At 37.2% G+C, this 17182-nt stretch overlaps 1 protein-coding gene across 1 annotated transcript in view; it reads left to right on the top strand.

The window, feature by feature from the left end:
* The window catches only part of Kpna3 (karyopherin subunit alpha 3), a 72464-nt gene extending 55282 nt beyond the window's left edge, over positions 1-17182 (top strand). Inside the window, exons 11-17 of the mRNA XM_021202990.2 lie at positions 8165-8296; positions 9605-9733; positions 11718-11822; positions 11920-11991; positions 12149-12311; positions 14171-14265; positions 14662-17182. Coding sequence (XP_021058649.1) covers positions 8165-8296; positions 9605-9733; positions 11718-11822; positions 11920-11991; positions 12149-12311; positions 14171-14265; positions 14662-14760 — 795 coding nt within the window. The 3' untranslated portion in view covers positions 14761-17182. The remainder of the gene's footprint in view (positions 1-8164; positions 8297-9604; positions 9734-11717; positions 11823-11919; positions 11992-12148; positions 12312-14170; positions 14266-14661) is intronic.

Below are 17182 nucleotides of genomic sequence, written 5' to 3'. Positions count from 1 at the left end.
GGTTTTCTCTGCCCCACTTTTGCCCATTCTGCTACCAAGAAAATGATAGAACTGGGCAGGTTCTGAGCAGCTATACCAGTCCTTGTACATTGTTCAAAGCCACCCGAATGCCCCCGTTTTCTACCACATGAGTATCTGCTGGGCAGCTTCTGCTATAATTCTCCATCCTCAGGGCACACTTCTCTTGGCCATGTGCTCCCTGTCCCTTTTGTTCCTTTTCTGTACTCCCTACCTGAGTTCCCTTACTCAGTCTCAAGTCTCACCTTTCTCTTTTCTGTCCAGTCTCAGGCTCAAGCATATTGTTAACAAATGAGAAGTTACTGGGGAACATTCTTTTTTTTTTTTTTTTTTTTTTTTTTGGGGGTTTTTTTTTTTTTTTTTTTTTTTTTTTTTTTTTTTTTTTTTTTTTTTTTTTAATGGGTGAGTACACTATACCAGTGTTCAGACACACCAGAAGAGGGCACTGGAGCCCATTACAGATGGTTGTGAGCCACCATGTGGTTGCTGGGAATTGAACTCAGGACCTCTGGAAGAGTAGTCAGTGCTCTTAACTCCTGAGCCATCTCTCTAGCCTCATTGTGGGGCATTCTTTACAGCACTTTGGTCAGTGCAATGCCCATGTCCAGATTATAGCCTGATGGGGCACAGAACTCAGTATATGAAGACACAGCACACAAGACCAACCCCAACAAGTTTCAGTCACCTATAGTCATCTACAGTTTTATAATATTAAATGAAAAATGTCAATAAATTACCAATGCTCTAATTGCTCTATTTTATCAATTATTATTAATGTTTTAATCTGCCTAATTTATAAATTGAACTATCACTGATCACTGATATCTGTGTATAAGAAAACACTGTAGCCATGCTGGGGTGGCACATGCCTTTAATCTCAGCACTTAGGAGGCAGAGGTAGGTGGATCTCTGAGTTTGAGGATAGCCAGGGCGACACAGAGAAACCCTGTTTTGAACAAGCGCCCCCCAAAATACCGCAAACAAACATACATATATACTGTCTTAGGCATTCGTGTAGGGTTTTAGAACTTGCCCCAAGTTTCAGGGAACTGTTATAGTATTTTTAAAAGTATTAATTTTTACAAATGATAAGTTTTTATAAGCCACTATGGCCATACAATGAATAATTGCCATGATAGAATTGAAGCCAAATCCATGGCCTATGTCATGGTCTCACAAACACACAATATGATGTGAACATATAATAGAGAAGTAACCAACATGCTGACCATGGAAGCACATATAATTTTATTTGGCAAATTAAAAAAAAAAAAAAAAATCACGTAGCTACCCAGAAAAACCCTGTTTCAAACACCACACCAAACCAATCTAACCAAACGTGCAAAATATCACCAAGGAGGTAATATTTGAAATGAATATTATAAGAGCCATGAGTGTTGGTGTGCACTTGTAATCCTAGCACTTGGGAGTCGGGAGAAGGAACAGGAGTTCAAGGCCAGCTTGAGTTATTTGAGAGCTTGTTTCAAAACAAAACATTTTAAAAAAGCAAAACAAAAGCCAACTGTTGCATTGTAAGTAGAAGGAAAGGTTATCAGGAACAGTCAGGATGATGTCTGTCTTTGGTTTAAAATATGTGGGACACTGTTTTATACATATATGTCAACACTTTGCGTTATAAAAAGTCTACAAGACAGTCTTTCCGTCTGAAGACATAGAGTTGTTTTGAACAGTTTTCTTGCCTGTTGAACATCATCTGAGGAACACTAGGAGGTGCATTGAAGTCTTGAGTACGTGGAGGGTTTAGAGAGTGCAAGTAGGTGGTGACTCAGCAGCGCGGTGTGGGGTGTATCTGCAGTCTTGTCTTCTGTGTCTAAAAACTGGGCTTTTGCCTGGTGATGAGTGAAGCCTATAGAAGGTTTTTGGATAGATAAGTGGTAAGATACATTTATATGTGTAACACATGAGAATTGATATTTGTAACAGACTGCTGAGAAAATGTATGACTTGTAGTGGGGAAGTTTTATATAAGCAGAGCTATTTTCTTTTCATAATAGGCTTGAAGTATGGACAGTAGTAATAAGAACAGCTAAGGAAAGAAATGTGACTAGAATTTGGAACTTGTTCTATGGCAGTATTTCCCAGCATAGATTCAGGAATTACAGACTATGGGGGACTGTTGAAAACATGAACACTGTATAAGATTCCACAGGCAAAGCTGTATTTCAGAAAAAGTGCTAACATTCAGCCCTAAGGAATTTCTTGTTGTGGCTTTGGAAGCAAGGGATGCAGAACCAGCAAAGCAGTTTAAGAAGATGTAATGCAGTTAGATCACAGACCTGCTAACTGCCTCTCCCTCTCCCTGAAATCTGGTCACACCCCTCTGTTGTTCTCCCTTACAACAAAGGACTAAAAGGTACCTGCTATGTCTCAAGCCTAGTCAGGGAAAGCAAGCACCTACCTCCTGCCCCAGTAAAAAGTTGATAAGAAAGCACTGTTGTCTTACCACCCCTTGTCTAGCAGCTGCAAGATAACTTCATGGTTCTACCTACTACCTGCCTGAGTGTAGATCCTACCACACTGACTCACATGATGGCAAATCTGCCCACCCCTCAGGCAACCTATAAGAACTAGAAAATCACTTTGTTCTGAGGATTTTTTTAAAGGCTCTTTGCTTTGGGACCTCTGTCATAGTTTATGTGTCCTTTAACTCTGCTCCTGAGATTCCTGTGGGAATTTAAGTGGGGGGCTCTCCTTGTTGAAGGTCCCACCATGCTGCGTGCCTATGCACTGTTTCTTCTAATGCTTTTCTACTTCAAGGTCAGCCCCATCTCCCAGCTCTATTTGTGGTTGTGAGACTTTCTTGCTGTCTCTTTCCTAATTAGTAAAACTTCATTCTGAAGGATATTCTTATGCCAGCTCCTCTTGACACATAAAATTGAAATTGGATGAAATAGACATATTGTAGATCATACAGAGCCTTGGATAAAATATTAAGAGTCACATAGCCTCTTGTTGATAGCAAAGTTAGGAATAAGTAGTTAAAATTGTATTCTGTATTCATAATTCACACTCTGTAAGGAACGTACACATTTTAAGGGGATTGTACAGTTGAGAATGCAGGTTGGTGGTACATTTTTGGTAGAAGGAGAAAATTAGCTAGTGTTGAGCTAAGGATTAGGAAATAAGAAAGTGACAAGATATGCTCAGATTGATATGTATGGTGAGAGAAAATAAATCAGGACTAGCAGCTTTGTAACTTGGATTTTAGGGTGCATATGGTCACACACACATCAGTAGGAAGAGGCACAAGAGTGTGCAGTGACAACCATTGAGAGACAGGGAGGACAGACAGGGGCTTATGGGAAATAACTCGGAGGTGGTCTATTGTGAGTCACTAAAAACCAAACCGTACCTGCTGTTGAGGATCACAGGAGAAATTAGAGGGTCAGTTTGTGTGTTTTCTTCTCTGTGGTGTTGCTGACAGTTAATTTACAAGTGTAATTTTAGAGTATCTGACTTTCTAGAGTATCTGACTTTCTTGCCTGTTTTTAATGTGTTCTGGACTATTCAGTGTCACATAACATCTGGTACCAACCTAGCCTACTTGATTAGTTTTAGCATATAGGTTTATATGCTGAGGCTTGATATTTAGTGACAAGTGACTTGGGGATCTCGAAGACCACTCACATCTGATGATTAGTAGAATGACTCATGATTCAAAATCTGTTTACACTCGTGTTTGTCTTTCCTCACATCTGAGGGTACAGGTTAGAAACCACCAGGGTATATAGTTGAATTTATATTATAAGTCTGTAGCTGCTGTTTCTTTTTGTTGGTTTGTTTTCTTTCCTAACTGCTGAGCATTGGTTGCTAATGCCTGTAATACCAACACTGGGAGGTAAGGAGGAGGATCAGGAATTTACAGCCAGCCTCAGCTACATAACACCATGGCTAAAAGATAGCAATGCAACAAACCTCTCCTACTGTTAGTTTTTGAGATATTTTTTATTTACTATTTTATAATGGCAATTACAGGATTGTTTGGTGAATAGATGTTTGTAACTCTTACAGTTTTATTAAGTTAATGTTATGAAGTGGCTTTTGCATCAAGTTTTAGCTAAATTCTGCTGTTCTCTTAACAGACTTTTTAAAAACTATTTTCTTCTTTCTTTGGTATAGGTAATATGTATACCTTTACTTTTATTTCTAGTTTCCTATTATTACTTTATTTTAGATACAGCTCATGTAAATTGTATGGTTTGTTTTCATTTAGAAAGCTAATTGAGGACTCTGCTTGGGAAATTTTTGCACAGTGGTAAAATGTTTGCCCTGTGTTCAACTCTTAATACAACAAAGGATTTTAAATTTTAACTCTGATCATTTTATATAATATTTACATTATGCTTTGTTCTAGTAGTCACCTGTGTGTTGATCAGTGAATCTAGTCTTTTTTGCTTCATCTCTTTATTTGCATCTGTCATTTATTTGCACATTCAGGGGAATTTTCCACTAACTCTACTATGGTTTTTTTGTTTTGTTGTTTTGTTTTGTTTTTTTGTATTAAATGATTAAAGTATTTTATTTGTTTGCAGCTAAGCTTGTTAACATAATGAAAATATATAAAGAATAATGTTAGGGTTTTCAGGTAGAAATAGGACAAAGCTGTTTATTAATAAGAAATCTTAAAATGTGAAATCCCCAGAAATGTCTACAGGTCAACTGATCTCAACAATTGTCTCTAAATATCATCTTGCTTTGGAAGGTATTAGCAAACATTTGAGTTAAAACTCAAGAATTTTCCAAAATAATGCTGTAATTAATGAAACTATTCTATATTCACACTAAAACAATTTTCTTAAAACTTTTCTTTCCAAAATAATAGTAAAGGAAGCAAGGCATTTTGTTAAATGTAGTCCTGAACAAGGTACAGTAAAAATAAATGTATGCTTAACTCCTACCTCCTCAAAACAGGCTGCTTTCTGTTCAGTCTTAGGACAAGGCAAAGAACAGTCTATGCAACTTCAGCCATGGGGTAGCCAAAACCAAGCTCTGAGAGTTGAACACAGACACCTTAGGGAGGCTTTAGGGAACCTGGGCAGATGATCTAGGTTCTGTATAGGAGCTGATGAGAAGGCAGACGCTCCTCCCAAGCCTGACCCAGCCCTCACTCACCTGTGTTCTGCTCCAAGGGAGATCTTTGCCCTGTAGAAGTTCAGCGTCGGGCTGGTGAGATGGCTCAGTGGGTAAGAGCACCTGACTGCTCTTCCAAAGGTCCGGAGTTCAAATCCCAGCAACCACATGGTGGCTCATAACCATCCGTAACAAGATCTGACACCCTCTTCTGGAGTGTCTGAAGACAGCTACTGTGTACTTATATATAATAAATAAATAAATCTTTAAAAAAGAAAAAAAAGAAGTTCAGCTTCTAGGAAGCTCAGACTCTACTGGGTATTTTAAGTCTTGTAGTCAAAGTATTTCCTCAGCACAGCTAGGCACAGTCCATGTGTTGATTGCCTGTTTCCAGTTTATTCTGATTTCTCACCATGTATTTGCAGATTCAGGACTACAGATCTTCCCTATATTATGATCACACCTAATGTCCATCCTAATTTACGGTTCAAATTCTGTGTCTGGAAACAGTCCTATAGTTAATAATAATACCTACATGTTAAAATCCACTGTTATTACTTACATGGCCACCAAACATTGGTAATCTTCTATAGATCAAGAAAATGTTTCTAACTATAATTGTCATGCATGTAATTCACAACCAAAACCCCCAAGATTCAAAAGGTTTTCCACAATACAAATAATAACTTACACAGACATGGGGATGCAGGCACTCAACACTTCACCGAGCTGTGCTTTGGGAAACTGCACATGTTGAGTGCCACTGAAGGCATTCTTTGCTAAACTATGGTTCCTTCCAGGGTCTTGGGTTTTGTTTTGTTTTGTTTTAAGAAAACCTAACACAGTAGAGCATAGCTGTTTCAACTCTGCTTTTTCCTGATGACACAGATGTCAGCTTTGTTGTAAGGCTGCAAGTCAAGTCCCTTGGCTCTGCTCCTTTCAGTCTTTTTGTTACTGTTACTTAGTGTCTTAGCCAGTGTTCTATTGCTGTGTAGAGACCCCATAACCACAGCAGTTCATACAAAGGAAACCATTTGACTGGGGCTTGGTTACAGTTTCAGAGGCTTACTCCATTGTCATCATGGCAGGGAGCATGGCAACGTGCAAACAGACATGGTGTTAGACAAATAGCTGAGAATTCTACATCCAGATGCTCAGATAGCAAGAAGAGAGAGAGGAGAGGCCTGGTTTGGACTTTTGAAACTTTTCCTTTAACAAGGCCATCCCTTCTAATCCTTTGAAAGTAGAGCCACTTCCTGATGACTAAGCATTTAAATACAGGAGCTTATGGGAGCCATTCTTAGTTAAACCACCACACTTAGATTTTATTTCTAATCTTTCCTTTGATGCAGCTCTTGAGTTCCTTTGATTTTTTTTTTCTCTTCTGGAATGCCCCCACTGAGAGCTGCAGTTTCAAACACGTTCATAATTGTTTCCCTTCCCTCCTTTCTTGTTCTTTACTCTCCACTTCATCTTACTCTTGGCATAATACAGATCCAAACTAGTATTTAAGTATCTTCTTCTTACAGATAATTTTAAATTGCTCACATGGTTCTTAATAATGCTGTAGATGAAGATTATGTGTGTCTTGTGTATTTGACTCACATGCTCTCCTAAGAGATAACGTAAAATCAGAAGCTGCTTTTACTTTTTGGCTACAAAATACAACATTTGGACCCTTAATAGACAGGTCTCTGGATTTCAGATAGGTTGAATGGTGCTTTTGCTTCAGGAGATGCCAACGAAGAACACAAACCAGTTTTGTGTTCAGAATCAGTTTTTTAGACCCTATAAGCACTTACCCTGATTGATTTGTTCTCATGGTTGAAAACTTCAGATGGTGAGGGTGAGGCTTAACTTGGGTTTTGGAGTCTCGTGTAGCCCAGGTTGCTCATTCTCTATGTAGCAGAGGATGGCGTTAGCTCCTCAGTATTGGCAGTCACAGATGTGTGCTATCACAGTCTGCACAATGTGATGATGCTTCCTGCTTTTCATTTGAGGGTCTATGTCAAGGTCAAGTTCCAAGTCATTCCTTAACGTATTCACTTTTAGTAGTCGGGAAAATTGTACTACTGAATGAAAGAAGGGCTCTGGCAGGCCCAAGCATGGCAAACAGTACTAGCAGGCCTTCCCCTTCTCCATCTTTTTCCCTTGTAAACCATGGATTACACCCCTAAAAGGTGTAGCCATCAAGGTATATTCTTTTATTTGGATACTTTCTTGTGCCAGACTCATTATTACAGCTGGTCACCAATGTCCAACTGTCACAGTATTGAAGTCCAGCAATCAAAAGCCACCCTAATTAGCATGTCCAATCAAAGTAAACCTTATTCTATCCCATCCTAACAGAGGCACCCACCACTCCTTTCTCTTAAAAGTCACGCTTGAAAGATTGTTTGCTGCCTAAGTTAGAAATCAGTCACTTTACTTTTCTTCCCTACTTAATAAAAGATCTCTCTGTGAAAATGGGTGTTTGAGCATGGTAATCCAGGGTCTGGAAGGAAGCACTCTTCTGTGTGCAGATCCTTTCACTGAACATACTTAAAAACCAGTAAAACGGATGCATGGTTATTATTGGAATCTTTTAGACTTGAAGCAGTACAATGATTTGGCCTCACATGAAGTGGATCATAGTTATTTTAGTACCTAATTTTTGGGCCCAGGGAGAAATACTGCTTGTTTAACAATTTATTATTTATTGTTGTGTAATAATAGCTTATTTATTATTACTATGTCTATGTGTTATGTCTATATCTGAGCTCTGCACCTGTGTGGATGTCAAAAGATGACTTTGTCTGGTTGGTTCTTTCCTTCCATCTTTGTGTAGATTGAACTTAGCTTACCAGGCTAATCTGTCTGGTACATAAAGTCAAACTGGAAAAGAAGCATCTTAGACTTCTGTCTTATGTTTATGAAGGGTGATCTCAGGTAGACACTGAGAGAAAAATAGGGTTTTATCTACCAATACACAGATGCCTCACCAACAAGTTAGAATAAAAACTGATTTTCTGTTACAACTCCTCGAATATCCTTTTCCTGTTTTTACATCCTGTAGATTCTTGTAGACACTGTTTGGGCACTGTCATACTTGACAGACGGGGGAAATGAGCAGATACAGATGGTTATTGATTCAGGGGTTGTACCCTTCCTCGTACCCCTTCTGAGCCACCAGGAAGTCAAAGTTCAAGTAAGTATTGTAATTTTTTTCATATTAAATAATTCATATGATCAGCCTTCTACAACCAGTATTCAGTTAAGTCTGAATATGCATGCTCCTTAGGTCGCCCTACCTCATATCTTGAACCCAAATTTGTTTTCTTAATTCATCAGCATTTCAGTTATGTTTGTCTCAGAGTATATAGCTCTGTATGTATTCCATTGTCAATTCAACCAGACAGAAATAAAACTGCTGATGTCCACAAATTGCTTTTCTAGTATCCTCTTAGGGACAGCATGGTACATATCTGATGCCTGTGTTCTCTCTCCTTCATCCCCTTCTGCTGGATTCCTGGGTTCCTTCTCCATCCTTGCTGTTGAATGCTTAGGCTCCTCCTTCATCTTGCTCTGTTTCAGGTTGCTTTTCTTTTCACTAAAGTCTTCAGTCTGCCTTCGGGATAGTATCCTAACTGCATACCTTTTGACTGTGCTCTGATTAGGGGTTGGTGTTAATTCTGCTCATCATACTTCTCTGCCAAATGTTTTACCAGCTAAAAATAAATGCTGACCCAGAATGACGTTAAATATATTAAATGCAGGACTGTATATGACGTGGTAGACACAAATGCATGCTGATTCAAAACTATTAAAGTCTATGGGACCTGTTTGGTGATGAATAAGAACTGTTTTTTAAAGATGCCACTTCATAATTTTTAGTTTTCGCTATTTAAAAAACTTTCCTAGCAAGTTTTCTGTGGAGTTCAATAATTTTCCACTGGGGGCTGGCAAGATGGCTCAGCGAGTAGGAGCACTAACTGCTCTTCCGAAGGACCTAAGTTCAAATCCTAGCAACCACATGGTGACTCACAACCATCTGTAATGAGATCTGATTCCCCCTTCTGGTGTGTCTGAAGTCAGCTACAGTGTACTTATGTATAATAATAAATATATCTTTAAAAAAAAATTTCCGGGCTGGTGAGATGGCTCAGTGGGTAAGAGCACCCGACTGTTCTTCCAAAGGTCCTGAGTTCAAATCCCAGCAACCATATGGTGGCTCATAACCATCCTTAACCATCTGTAACAAGATCTGATGCCCTCTTCTGGAGTGTCTGAAGACAGCTACAGAGTAATTACATATAATAAATAAATAAAGCTAAAAAAAAAATTTCCACAAGAAATTACTGTTTAAAAGTCATTGCTTGGTTTGCTTATGGCTTTGTTGTAGGGATGGAATAAATATTAATTTTTTGCTCCTCACAGTCTCTCAAGAGTTAATGAAAAAGATAGAAACAACAATTGCATTATAAACATGTTTAGAAATGTTTTATTCCTCCTTCAGACTGCAGCACTCAGAGCAGTTGGGAACATAGTGACTGGCACTGATGAGCAGACCCAGGTGGTTCTCAACTGTGATGTCCTGTCCCACTTCCCAAACCTCTTGTCACACCCGAAAGAGAAAATAAATAAGGTAAAGGCATGCACTGTTCTCCTCCTCTCTGACAATTTCCTCGTTGCTATTATGATGTTTATTCAGAGTCATGACATTCTAGGGGAGAGGTCTTTGTCGCCATTTTACTGTTTCATCACTGTCTGCTTCCTTTAGTCCCACTCTCATCACAGAATAAAGGATAGTGAATATTTGGACTTTTTATGTTTAAATATGTTGAGCAGTGTTGGTAATTATTAAGTTATTAACCAGTACACAAAAAATACATATAAAATCTCCCACAAAAATAACTGGTATTTTAAAAAAATAAACATGTAATTTAATCTTCTACAACATTAGAAAAGACCTTAGGGTATCATGCCTTCTTTCAAAGATCATAAAATATATTCCTTTAAAGTTTTGAATATATATACAAATGTATTTGTAATTGGACAACAGACAGCCAAGTACTTAAGTAGTTATATGTCTTGTTTCACATAGCATGTTTTTAAAGTTGATTCATTTAATAGAATGTTAGAGCTGTGGCGGGGGGGGGGGGACCAAGGTCAGCATCAGTTATCTTCCTCAGTTACTCCCTACATTGTATTTTTTAAAATGACTTTTATTATTTTTAATTCTGTGTATGGGTGGGTGGGCATGTGTCTGTAAATGCATGCCAGTAGAGGTCAGAAGCAGCCCCTCCCTGAGCTGGTGGGCCAGGAGGTGAGTGAGCTGCCCGGGTGTTCCTAGGAGCTGGGCTCTGTTTTGGAGAACAGATCATGCTCTCACCTTGTGTTTTGAAGTAATGTCTTCCACTGGACCTGAGCACTACAGATCTTTTGTGTCTCTGCCTCACCAGAGCTTGGGTTACAAATATTTGTCAGTGAGCCGAGGTTTTAGATGGATGCTAGAGATCTAGTCATGGCTCATGCTCATATGGCAGACACTTCACCACCTCAGCCACCTCCCAAGCAAGCCCTGACTTGATTTGCTTTTATGGCCGAATAAGTCACTCTGTTGTATACCACATTTTTCTCATTTACCTGTTGAATGACACTGGGGTTGTTGCCACTGCTTGGTTATTGTGAATTAGTTGCAGAAAAATGCTGACATATCAGTAACTGTTTCAAGTCTTTGATTTAGTTTCCTTTCTGATATAGCTAGAAGTTGCTGCATGGTAATTGTGTGGTAGTTTTTTGAGAACCCTTTAAACTATTTTCTCTTATGGCTATACTTACCAGTGTATTAGGGTTTCATTTTCTCTCAAGCTGTGTGACTATAGCTGTTGGTCACCATGTGTCTCATGTAGGTGCTGAGTATCTGAACACAGGTCCTCATGTTCTTGTAGAAGGCACCTTATCCACTGAATCTTCTCCCCTGACCTAATGCTTTAAAATAAACTAAATATCTTGTGGTGGAAGTAGTTTTGACAAGAATTTGGAAATTCCGATCTTTGGGCATGCCTTTCAAAATGAGCTAATACAACTCTGTGGAGAAAGGTTTTGGGCTGCTTTATTTGCTGCTGTATCACCACTACTTAGAATAATGCCTAGTTTAAAATAGACTTACAGATCATTAAATAAACACTGGGTTTAGTAGACATACAAGTATCACGAATGGAAGCTTCCTTCCTCTTAAATGGGAAGTCTGAATTGGCTAAATAACAGGTATAATGCTTGCTTTGTAAACCTGACAACCTAAGTTGGATCTCTGGAACCACATAATGGAAGGAGAGAACCAAATCTCAAAAGTTAGAAGTTGTCTGACCTGCACATACACACTGTGGCATGGATGTGCACAAAACTATATACCAAATTCTAGTTTATATACCAAAACTAGAATCGCATGCAGCGATAGTAAGTAAAATTAAAAGGGCAGTCTTGCACAACCAATCACTTTTTAGATTTGGTCACTTTAACACTACTCAGAAGATTTTGTTATCAAATATTTAAAATATTAAAGAGAAAAATAAAAACACTAAAAGTAGCTTTTTCAATATAAGTGGTCCATATTTTGTTCACTACAGGAAGCAGTATGGTTCCTTTCCAATATAACAGCAGGCAATCAGCAGCAAGTTCAAGCTGTAATTGATGCTGGATTAATCCCTATGATTATTCATCAGCTCGCTAAGGTCAGTTATATTATGAATTCATTATTTATCTTAATTTATTGCAACCCACATGTTTTTGATAAAGAGCTTACTTTGTGAAATTGTTTTTACATTTTAGGGGGACTTTGGAACACAAAAGGAAGCTGCTTGGGCAATTAGCAACTTAACGATAAGTGGCAGAAAAGATCAAGTGAGTTTGAGAAAATTTAACTTGTCACTTTACTAATTTCAGCAAGGGCACTTTCTAATTTTTATAAGTTACTGGATGTTTTTGTCTCGGTACTACAGTTGTTAGAGGAAAAAGAATGAACATATATTAAAAATATTTCTTCTCTTTTATTGTCTAGGTTGAATACCTTGTACAGCAGAATGTAATACCACCATTCTGTAACTTACTGTCAGTAAAAGATTCTCAAGTGGTGCAGGTGGTTCTAGATGGTCTAAAAAACATCCTGATAATGGCTGGTGATGAAGCAAGCACAATAGCTGAGATCATAGAAGAGTGTGGAGGTAAGGAGTCCCCCTGGAGTCTAAAACACTAGTCCTCTGAGTTCAGTTCATCTAGAGGACAACTGAAGGCACACTGTTACTAAATGGTCGGAGTATGTTGCTAGTCTTATTATCCACATTAGCATTACTAAAAGATTAAAAAAAACAGTAGTTCAGACTTTGGAAATATGCAGGTTATGGAATCAACTTTCCTGGAAATTGATGGATTTTAGGAAATATTCATTAGTCATTTGTTTTCCATTGCCAAATCAAAGACTCTCCGAGGCTTGAGTACTTATGGGGAAAAATAGGTTTTTTAGCTCAGAGTTTTGGAAAGTGACAAAGTGTCAAAGACAAAATGGTTTGAATGTGTGTATGTGATGTGTGTGCAAGCACACATGGGAGAGAATAGTGAGTCAGGGACATGAGCAGTGTTTTTCAGTAACTTTCTATTGTGAGATGAAACTAAGGAAGTCTACAAAGGTTTTACTAAGTCTTCTAAAGACCAGATGCCCAGTACTGAACCATCAGTAGGTTAAACTCTGGACAAAGCAAACACATTTATTCTTGTTGCACATACTACCATGGGACTGGGTGGACTCTGTCTACTTTGGGAGGTTGCCAGGTTGTGTTCATCTGTAAGTTGAAGAGGCTTTTAGGATTGCTACAAAAGCATGTTGAAGATAATAGGACAGAAGTTATTAAATATTGTCATTTGCCTATTCAGTATATGCTAAAGTGTCCAGACATTAAGACAATTCTTTTACTACAATTTAGTGATTTGTTTGTATTTTTGTTATTTATATGGATAGTTTACACCACTAATGCTTTAGAGAAAATAAATGCAATAGCCATCACAGATCAGTAAAAGCAAAAAGGTTTGTCCAAATTCATATATAGAGTGTCAGTAGAAGCAAAACTAACATGGAGGTTATCTGACTATTAATTCATGTTCATATTTGTTTTAAGATATCTATTATTTTTAAGATAGTAAAATTAGCTTCATAGTCAAGTTCATAACTTAGAAAGTTTAAATAACTTAGAATTATTTCTCTTTAGTGTTTTAAACTGTATTTGTTTCTACTGGAGTAATAATCACAACATATAATCTTATTAAGCATTTTGCATTTATTGTTGATACCCATTTCTCTACTTTTCTGATTTGTATATTATGTTTTAAAAATGAACTATTATAATATGTTTGAAAGAAAGATATCTCTAGGATGAATACTAAGGTTTTACATTTACAAATGTGTGCATCTCATACATGAAGTACATGCTGCATTGGAAATTCAAAAGATATTCTGAAATGAGCCCGGGTGTGCACACCTATAATGCAGCACTTAATAGACAAGAGGATTGCAAGTTCAAGTCCAGGCTTAACTGCCCAGGCCTTGTCTCTTCCTATTTTTGCTCTTTATACCTGTAGATCATAATCTATTTACTTTTTTAAAAGAAGTGTTTTTTCATGTAAAGCTTCCTTCAATTATTAAGTTCTAAAAACTTAAATTTCACAGTTATGAAATAGCATGCAGAAAAAAAGTAGAAAACAAAAGATAAGATATGGTATACCATGATTAAAATGTAACATTCTGGGAGGTTTTCAGATCTTGTACTGGCACTAACTTGCCATGCAACCAAAACCAAACTCGATCAGATCTCTATCAAATGCAATGTTTTGGTGGTTGTTTTTGTTTTTTAGTTTTGTTGTTATAAAAAACATTAAAGGGAAAGGACTTACTGGGCTGCTGGTTAAGTTTTTATCTGCCTTTTAAATTGTCATCTTTAAGTGGAGATAGAGCATATTCTGGGTTTCATATAGTTTTCTATAATCAGATTGTACAGATTAGTATCACCTTAATTTTTATGTTCTTTGTTAGGTTTGGAGAAAATTGAAGTTTTGCAGCAACATGAAAATGAAGACATATATAAATTAGCATTTGAAATCATAGATCAATATTTCTCCGGTGATGATGTAAGTAAATATTAAATAGAGATGTCTGGGTGTAGATTGAGACTTTCATATATAGTGGCCATTTACCAAGAATTTTCTTATTAATGTGCATTATTTGCACCATTTTCTGTTAGATACTCCATCAATGACTTTTTAAAAAGTACTTTATCTAAAACTTCATTATCACGTTATAAAGCAATTCTTGTTACATTTTTAATCTATTAACTGGGAAGAAATAATTCTAGAAATGTTCAGATAGGTTAAGTACTTCTGCAGATATGGAACTTAGGACAGGCACTTTTTAAAGAATACATATTCAATTGTTTATTTTTAATTTCCCAATAAAATTGTTACCTATTTTCCTGGGTATTTTTAGGTAGTTAAAATTCATTCAGAGTTTCTCCTTTATTTTCATAGATTGATGAAGATCCTAGCCTCATTCCTGAAGCAACACAAGGAGGTACTTACAATTTTGACCCAACAGCCAACCTTCAAACAAAAGAATTTAATTTCTAAGGTCAATTAAGTGCAGCATCTTTCATTCAATATGAAACACCACCAGATGGCCACCAAGCGATAAGACAGCAAGCAACAGAAGGCTCCCAGCACTCTTGCCTCTTCATTTTGATGCTTCTAAAGCAAGCCATGTCTCAGTCACTTTGCAGTTGCCAAAAGTCACTCTCACATGGACTGTAAATGCATATGCATGATTTCCTAAACTGTTTTAGAATTCTCCTTAACCATCTCAGCTCCCCTATATTTTCCATGTTCCCTGGTGCCACATGCTGACAACTGCAGTCTCCAGTTAGAATATTCCATAGTGGTGGTATATCAGCTGCCCACTGATACGCCTTTGGAAAAAGGTGCGCTGTGGATCAAGACACTTTGGTATGATGTATATTCATGTTGGAAGACTACAGAGGTGCAGTGTGATCTGAGCCTCCATCATTGTCCTCCACAAACATATTTTCATATTCTTACGTGGAAGAATTAAAGTACAAGCCAAATGATTTTCATTGGTGAAACTGACACAAAAGTAACTTAAAAACAAGAAACTTGGTTGTTGATTAAAAAGATAAGTTTTTTAAAACTGTACTTCGCCTACCATTAATTGATGTGTTTATTATCTGCCTCAGAAGCCAGGGTTGGAGGAAGAGCTTTAGATATCAATGGTAATGCTTTCGCCATTATAACTAATTTTTGAGATCAGCAAACCCTATTTGACCACTCACTTCAGCCTGTGTGTTCCTGCTGTTTTGAATAATCAAATGCTGTGCATGGTCTCTACCTGAGCTGCAACCTGTTACAGACTTGAACTTCTGTTAAGTTGAAAGCAAGAGTCCTTGACTACAAAAATACATAAATAAATAAGTCAAAACAAGAATGGAAAAGGTCTAAATACTCATTGATAAGGTTTTAAGACAAAGTCTTGCTTTCAGCTTCCAGGGGTTAATTTTATTTTTGTTTTAATTTGATAATTGGATATGGTTGATTTATATTGGGTTTAAACTGTGGAGCTTTCATGTTTACTGTAATTTAGTCTTAAAATATTTTTTACTTAGTAACCAGTACTTTTGATAATGTGGTGGCAACAAACCAGCAACTATCTAGAAGTGTTACAAGACTTCATTCTTGAGTATTGGAGCTCATTCAGATCTTACTCAAAGCATCTGCACACATTAAAAGACAAACCAAGGATCTGTGTAGAGGAATGGTCTGCAGTTATTTAACTGGGCCTGATTTGCAGTGATCTTTAGCTCTGCAAAATCTGGCCTTACTGTGTAAAGTCATTGCTTACAGCAAATGGTCTGACCCAGTTATTAATGAATGAATATGGATTTGAAATTTTTTAAACTAAATAATTTGTGCTGTCACAGAAATGGTTTTGTTGCTCTTGTTCACTGGGTATAATTTCCCAATGCATTGATGTGAATGGATAGAAATCTAACCTAAGTTAGTTTTCAGCTGGGGGTGTATTTACTGTGATGAAGAGGAGACAGATGCCATCAGAGCTTTGTGAATCAGCTGGGGAGTTTTCACTGATAAACAACACATAGCAGGTGTGCTTCATTACAAATATATGTATCTGCCAAGGTGGAGCCACTTTAAAGAGTGAGTTTTGTCTTGTATCTAAAATGGATACAAGCGTATGTTTAAACTGCAAGATTTTTACTTGCTAGAGAATCTGTTTTAATATAGTGGTTTGGCCTCTGATTATTTATAGGTTTTATAAATTTTAGAATCAATTTCTCTTTAAGGTGGCTCAGATTTTTCAACTCTTGTGCACATAAAATTGAGTTGAAGTTCATTGTGCCTTTTTTCTTTACCCAAATTTTGAGTTAAAGCTTCATATGGTAACTGCATCCTGTTCAAACACTTGTCTAAATTTTGAAACTGTGTAGTGTTCACTAAAAGTAGGAGTAACAAAGTCAGAATGAATTAAGGTCACACACTCTGGTGAAACTCTTAAAGTCAAAGCCTTCTTGATAGTGTGAATTGTCCCCCTTCCAGTTACTTTTTTCTGGACTCTCCCTACTTAACTGACAGTTACCTTTTAAATTTTGCACACACTGAGATTAAAATTGGGCCTCTACTGTGATGATTCCTATTTCCTCTCGCGTCTTAAGTGCAAACTAACCGTTAAGTAACGTTGGCATCAAGTAGTGCAGACTCCGTGCATCTGCTTGAGCGGTTTGCTGTGACCTGACCAGTTTTGAGTTGGAATCACACCATTTCGTAGATAAGGAAACTGAGTGTATTGCTGCACTTTTAAGTTTTCAAAACAGTGTTTTAAAATTGCATTGTTTTTATTTTTTTTAAACTCAGTTTAAAAAAAGACTAAAATGTTCTTTCAAAAGAGGCATCTAAACGTGTTCCTAATTTTGTATATGGGCTTAGGTTTTGTAACCAATAAAAAAGCTGCTATCAAATATGATAA

The sequence above is a fragment of the Mus pahari genome, chromosome 8 (assembly GCF_900095145.1).
Source record: "Mus pahari chromosome 8, PAHARI_EIJ_v1.1, whole genome shotgun sequence".
In the NCBI taxonomy this organism is placed as follows: Eukaryota; Metazoa; Chordata; class Mammalia; order Rodentia; family Muridae; genus Mus; species Mus pahari.
The sequence above is the reverse complement of the archived record's forward strand: the minus strand, read 5'-3'. Positions and strand labels throughout refer to the sequence as shown.